We start from the raw sequence: 7,343 nt of genomic DNA on the forward strand, positions 1-7,343 counted from the left end.
ATGATCAAGGGAAATTGCTACTGGATCTTGTTTATACTGATGTATTTAGAAGGTAAGTGAACAAATTACTTCAGATCGTAAACTGAGCGATAAAATATGGAAAGATATAACAAATATTATATATTTACATTTTTTATTCTGTTTATGAAAAATAACATATTTTGACGATTACAACAATTTTAATTTTGGAATAGCTCCGATTTTTTTACGAAGAAATTTTCGTTTTTTTAAATGAATCACTAATATTTTATTTTGGATGGTTATGTTTTTAATTGTTTTTCATTTTTGTTTTCTGAATTATTACCCTTGTTTACGGTGTTACAAATTTTATTGTTCCATAACTTGTTAAATAATTCAATGGTCCACAGCGAATATAAATTTTGAAAATTGTGTTTTGTTGAAAAAAAATCAATCTGATAAACGTTTATGATAATGATCATTCAGGAATAGAAAAAATATTGGAATGAATAATAGAACATAAACAAATTCAAATTATAATTTATAAAAAAAAAAAAGAAATAGAAAAGAACACAAACCATAATTGAGATGAAATTTAAAGGTTTTCTGCATATTTTGGATTATTTATAGTGTGTTGAGATAATTTATTTAATTTGTATGTTAACTATAACGAAAATCTGACTTCTTATTTACAATCGCAATAAAAAGCGAACTACTGTAACCTGCAGAATAGTTGACTCAAATCATATTCTCATTGTAATTTTTGACGTTTTCATTTAACTGCAGATTTCAAATTCAAATCCAGATTTTAAATATTTTCATTTCAGGATCAAATTTCATTAATTGTCTTCATGTAGATACATGTTTCACATCGAACTCGTGTGGTCTTGAAACTATCACATGTCCAACAGGAACAGTGATTGTACCGGAGATAAATTACCTGTTCAAGAAGGCCACACCAAATACATGTCCAGGACCTGCTGGTGATTGTGACCATGTTTGTTGTACGTTTGATTCAGTTGATAGCGATGAAGACACAAATTTGGAGGTTCCAGATATAAATGCTATATTGCAATATGTGGTAAATTGTTTAAAACAGGAATCGTGTAACGTACAGGCGCCGTTTGACAATACCAAGGATTTCGATTATGTGCTTTATCCATATTCCTGTTTGGAGAGTAAGCATCAATACCTTTTTTTATGATATGTTGTAACTTCTGTTCCTGGTATTGTTTATTGTATAACCCGCAAACGTATAACAAATGTAACGTCAACCCAGTTTCTCTCATTGCACATTGCATGACACTGTCCGTCATAGTTAGCCGAAATAGATAAAGAAAAGTAGGACTTTAAACTCCATTCATATAATTATTGTTTAGAATATAATTTCTTCATGTTCTCCTACTCCAAAAGCCAATCTGTAACATGAATTATTGAATATAGGCGATAAACATTAATTTTGATCTTCTTTCATTCGCAAAGATCTATTCCACCAATAGAGTCAACAAAAATAGTCGTCGATCAATATTTGTTTTAACAGTTGACACCACTTTAAGGAATAATCATCTGACGTTTCGCTGTCGAAAAATAACAAGGTGCGACTAGCAGCGACGCGATGTCATGTCTGTTGCCTTAATTCTTCACATCTTGTCCTTATCAGTGGTATCTGAAAGGGGGAAAACCAATAACGGTCTGACGACCTTCGCGTATATAATTATATTGAAGTTATAATATAACTTACCGATTTTTATTGGAAGATTGTTACGATAGCTCTACCAGATAATAAAGAGTTTAGACCACTGTATACCTAAAAGGGCCAGGTTCGTCATCCGTTTGACCAATCGTACCTTACTCTCAGAAGCAGATTATTCTTTTCAGCTAATCTGTAATACACAGCTCACATCCATTGAATCCATGTGTGTCCAGAATTATCAGCGTTTAAAAGTAAAAAGACAACACATCTTTCTTGAGACTCTGCTGGCAAAAGTTGAGAAAACCTATATAGAAATAGAAAAAAATAAATTCATAGTTTGAGTTTTTTTTTTGAAGGAATAATGTGATTTTTGTACATATCAAGTACTTCTAGCACATTCTTCAAGACTAAAATGGGATTTGAGTATAACTTGTTGTTATCATATTTCAGCATCCAAGGTAGTGGAAATTGTAGACAATACTGCTACGGAAACGTTTAATGGTGATGTATCCGTATTCTATTCTGGTGCCACCGAGGCTACACCTGGTACAAACTGCTCATGTCAAGTTACCAGTACATCTCAAATGACCATCGTATCAATATACGTATATCTAGACGAACTAACATGCCCTCAAGTCAAGTTAACTACAGATGGTGGTGTCAATATTGTTTCTTGTGATGCCACTGGATACCTATCTTTGGAAGATGATTACGATCCGGGAAATCAATTTTATTTGGAACTAAGCAGTTTAAATGCGACTGAATTCAACGTTATTTGGATCAAATTTAAAACTGGTAAGCTATCCTTTTCGTTTAAAAGTGCAGAGCTAACGATCGTGAAGCAAATTTAAATAATGTAATGCAGGTCAGCAACTATTTAAGTACGTTCTATTTCAGTTTTCATTATCCTCTTTTCCTGGTAGAGGAGGAGTAGCTACGCGACCTGGAAGACATTTGTGGGGATGATTAATAATTAGTTTTTACAGAGGGCGGCTCTCAACTAAAATTTCTAACAATTTTCGCTAAAATATTCCGGAGAAAAGTGCCTGATTCAAATGTACATGTGTACAAGAACAATATGTGGAATTGGATTTAGCGACAATAGTCCACCATCAGCGAAATTATAATTGTCAATTTTGTTTTAGATCCTGCAGCAGACATCAACGTACAATGCAACGGATGTAGTCGATCATCAACTGTAGCTCCACCTGAAGCTGGTAACTCATAGTTTTTAATATTTACATTGGAATACATTTTTAAAGAAAATAAAATCATAATTCTCTAAATATTCCTCACATGCACTAAAAATTAAAACGTCATCAACACAAATACAATATGGCTTACAAAATTGACATTGTGCAGTCACAAAATTTTTGGCATTACAAAAACATAGACTTTGGAAATAAAATCATAATGGCGTAAATATAAGCTTAGGCGTTACCGATACAGACTAAACTTCGTAGACAATCCTCTTTTGAATCCCCTTTATTTTCAAATCTCAAAATCTGTCCAAAGCGGAAGTACTATCGGTTCAAAATGGAAGTAATTTTTGATTTAACCTCGATGGGTTTTAACGTTGGTAATTACGTATTGTTTCAGATGTACCGTCGGTTGTTGCTACTTGCTATACGGATTCAGGATCTTGTTCAACAGTTTCTATCGAATGTACTACTGGCAATGTTATAGCACCATCAGTACATTACTTAGTGAAAAAACAAACACCAAATTCTTGTCCCGCACCAGCTGAAGATTGCAGTAATGTTTGTTGTACATTCGACGAAGCAGATTTCAACGATGTCAATAATGAATTGGCGGATGATATATTAAGTTACGTATCTGAATGTTTAAAGCAGGACTCGTGCCTTTTTCAATCCACATACGACGCAACCTTGTCGTTCGATTACAATGCTTATTTATATTATTGTATACCAGGTAAGTTCAACCGAAAATTGTCCAATCTATGAAGAACTAAGTGTACTAAGCCTTCGCCCACATTTTAATACACTCTGTTTCTACGGATCGCGAATAAGATATGTATCGGGTTACAGTGATAGCTGCACCATTTCGGGGGTTGATTTGAGCCTTGAATATAATTATGTTAAAAGTCTTCAGAAGTTCTAGAAATGTAAGAAAAATCGCACAATTCCTTCAAATATGTCTCATACTAGGAATTTTTGTTCCTATTTCTATAGATGTCTTTTTTGTATACGTTTCGAACACTAAATCCCATTTCTGAGGCGTATCTGTCCCTTTTAAACCTTTTTCTAAAGTTTGAAGACGAGTTTGGTACTGTTTATGTGGTATTATTGTATTAAGTAGTGAATCGTGTCTGCGATTCCACTCGCATTGTACAGCACTTCAGGTTTCTATTTGACGATATACATTGACAAATAGAAAAGCATGTATCATTATTACTTTAAATCGGTTAAGAGATATAGGTTATCGCCCTTTAATCACTACGAATGTACGATCTACAAAATCAGCATATCCTTATTTTAGAGACAAGCATCGTAAAGATGAGCGATAATATTGCTACTACGACCTTTACTGGAGAAGTATCTATATACTATGCTGCAGAAGAATTACCATTTCCTGGTAACAACTGTTCATGTGTCGTCACAAGTGCTACAAGCATGACCATTAAATCATATTACGCCTTTTTGGATTTGTCCTCATGTCCAAAGGTGATTGCTACAATATCTGGTACAGCTCTATACACGTGTGCTGCAGAAGGATATTTGTCATTCGAAGAAGAGTTTGGAACAACTAATCAACTATACATCGAGATTCAAAACAATGCGAATGCTGCTACAAATAATGTAATGTGGCTTAGTGCTTCGACAGGTAAACTTCGACCAGTTATCAAGAATTTAGGATAATTAGTTATTAATATGTAAAGCACAATAAACATAAAGAATTAAATGTGTCCACTTTTAGATCACTTTATGTTATTGTGAACTGCCGAAAATACTCTTGATACTTTTGAAATCGTGTTATATGGTGTTTCTGGGCCACCAGATATATACTATTAAGACTGGAAAACAGGCTATCGCTATGGTACTCTCTTAATAATTGTCGCATGCTAAATTTATTTGACATTTGTTCAGGTACTGGTGATGACATCAGCGTTAGTTGCTCTGGTTGTGAAAATACACCTCCAACTTCATCGACTGCAACAACAACGACTACACCGACATCATCTACTTCGACAGCTACATCGGCAGCAACTACTCAAATAACCTCGACAACAACTAATCCTTCAACAACCGAAACCGGAACAACTACATTAACTACTACTTCTTCATCCACAAATACATCTCCCACTTCATCACAAGAATCCGCAGCATCTACTAGTAACGCTGATACAGATAACTCAACAGCATCTAATACGACAAACCTCCCAATAAGTAAGTCTACCTTATAGTACCACGTTCCCAATGGTGAAGACTTTGTTGAGGCACACAAATAGCATGCAAGTTGTATACGTTACATTTCCTTTTTAATGAAACATGGTACTGATTTTTTAAAATCAAATTTTGTAACATTTTAATTTTAGATTCTGGAGATGGCACAGGAAGAGGTAAGTTCATTTAATATCATCGTCAGTTTCCTCATTTGACAGCATCGACAAGATACCAAGCATACTATTAATCACTAGCATCAACAAGATTTTGGAATGCGGGTTTGCGTTTAGTCAGGAAATCGATTCGCAGCAAATTGTGATGTTGTTCTGAGCGAGTCCTGTGATATTGAAATTGTAGGCACGACAAGCTTTAGGTTAACAACCCGTGCATTCCACGTGGAAATTGTTACTTGTTTCGTTGTTTTCTAATGAACAAGTAGTGTTATTGGAGTAATTGAAGGCTATTCGAATCCTTTTTTGAAAACTTTTAATCTTTTGATTAATATGTATATATAAATATAAAAGACAGTTTTAACAGCATACAACTTTTAAAGTCAACTTGCCATGCATGGCTTTTGAAATAAAAATAATATAGTCAGTTATAAATGTCATAATATACTTACAATCAAAATCTTGTGCCGATATATTTCATTGAATATATTACAGAGGTCTCAGATAGTTCCACTGGTTTGATAATTGGAGTAAGTGCTACACTTGGTGCTCTCGTTTTGGGAGTAACTGTAACTCACGGAATTCTTTATCTTATTCATAAGTAAGTTTATTATGCGACCATATTATATGGATAAAGGTGCGAGGAGCAGCAGCATAGCAGCTCACATTTTAACAATGTCAGCTATTACAAACTTCGTACTTATACCTTGACTATAATAGTCATTTTCTTTCATGTACGTTTGTAAATGAAGCGATTTGATTGGATTGTACGCTGGCGAAAACAAAAAGCCATAATGTTGCCTTTCTGTCGAGGGCTCTGATTGGCTTTATGCGCTGGTGTACAATCCAATCAAATCGTTGCATTCCGTCATACAAGAAAGGTGACTATTGCATTCAAGGTATGGTGCGAAGTTCGTAATAGCTTGACATTATGAGGATGGCTCGTCAGTAATATATATAGGTGATGCCAAATAGCCAAAAGAAAATGCTTATCTTTCGGAGACATCCTTTGTTGTTTTCTTGAGTAAGGTTTTGATCTTGACATGGTGGAAATTTCGTAACATCTTAACATTAACCTCTTATTTAAAACTATTATATTTTTATTACAGGCATAAGAATGCAAAGGTTTCACCATAAAAGAAAACTATGTGGACATCATACTATATGCTTGAAATATTTCTTTGATTTATTCGTTTAAAATTATTCGTAGCCTCTTTATGGAAACCTTTCTGTTTGCACTATTATTATTTTCTGTCCGGCATCTGTGGTTCCTTTAATTCCTGATAAACTTAACATATGAAAAGCTTAGAAAATTGTTTTGAATCTTTTTGATCTATTGAATATTGTTTCATTTGCATCGGAAAGATTTTATGAAGTCGGCCCGTGAACCTTGCAATTTACGTGGTTGCATTACATTTTACAAAAGAGACCGTGTCTCTAAATCCAGAAATTTATCTAAATACTTGTTTTACAAAATGAAAATAGGTGCCCTCACACTATAGCGATTACAAGTTGCGAAAAATAAAAGTGGGCTTGAGTAACGAACGTAACTCACAGCTCAGTTGTATAAGAGTTACGTTCGAAACATAAAATAATATGACCGCTAATTCTTAATCGCAACCATACACAACTGATGATCACTATGGTGTGAGAGGTCAAGGCCTTTAAAAATTTCATATTTTTGAAAAAATAAATAAAAAATCTAGATATTTTCTTGCATCCCGATAAAATATTGATGTTAAGGCATTTATTGCGATATGTTTATGAACAGATAGCGGGGTTAGTCTTACCTAACCACATTTCATACAGTGTATTGTTACAAAATATCAGTGATAACATTGTGATCACAGTATAGATATACTCATGTTGATAAACTTATCAGTTGGAGGGTGATTTGTTTTATTATTGCGAAATACTTCATTATCGGGCATTTGTTGCAAGCTATTACGGAAATTATCCCCTATCAACTTAATATATATAGGACATCTTCCTAACTTTCACCCCAAATAATCTTACAATATTGTTCTATACTTATCTCAACTATATACTATAGATTGGAAACGATAGGCTTGAAAATTATTCCTTAACCTAACCTACATAGCAAAATATTCTATAATA

At 33.7% G+C, this 7,343-nt stretch overlaps 1 protein-coding gene across 1 annotated transcript; it reads left to right on the forward strand.

Moving 5' to 3' along the window:
- On the forward strand, positions 1–6,362 carry LOTGIDRAFT_155350 (hypothetical protein; the record flags this gene model as incomplete). Its single annotated transcript, XM_009066915.1, has 10 exons — positions 1–52; positions 786–1,136; positions 2,102–2,446; positions 2,797–2,868; positions 3,251–3,583; positions 4,151–4,495; positions 4,759–5,058; positions 5,208–5,231; positions 5,721–5,826; positions 6,335–6,362. The coding sequence occupies 10 exons, from the start codon at positions 1–3 to the stop codon at positions 6,360–6,362; spliced, it is 1,956 nt and encodes a 651-aa protein (XP_009065163.1).
- Between the last annotated feature and the right edge of the window lie 981 nt (positions 6,363–7,343).

Source organism: Lottia gigantea, assembly GCF_000327385.1.
Source record: "Lottia gigantea unplaced genomic scaffold LOTGIsca_8, whole genome shotgun sequence".
In the NCBI taxonomy this organism is placed as follows: Eukaryota; Metazoa; Mollusca; class Gastropoda; family Lottiidae; genus Lottia; species Lottia gigantea.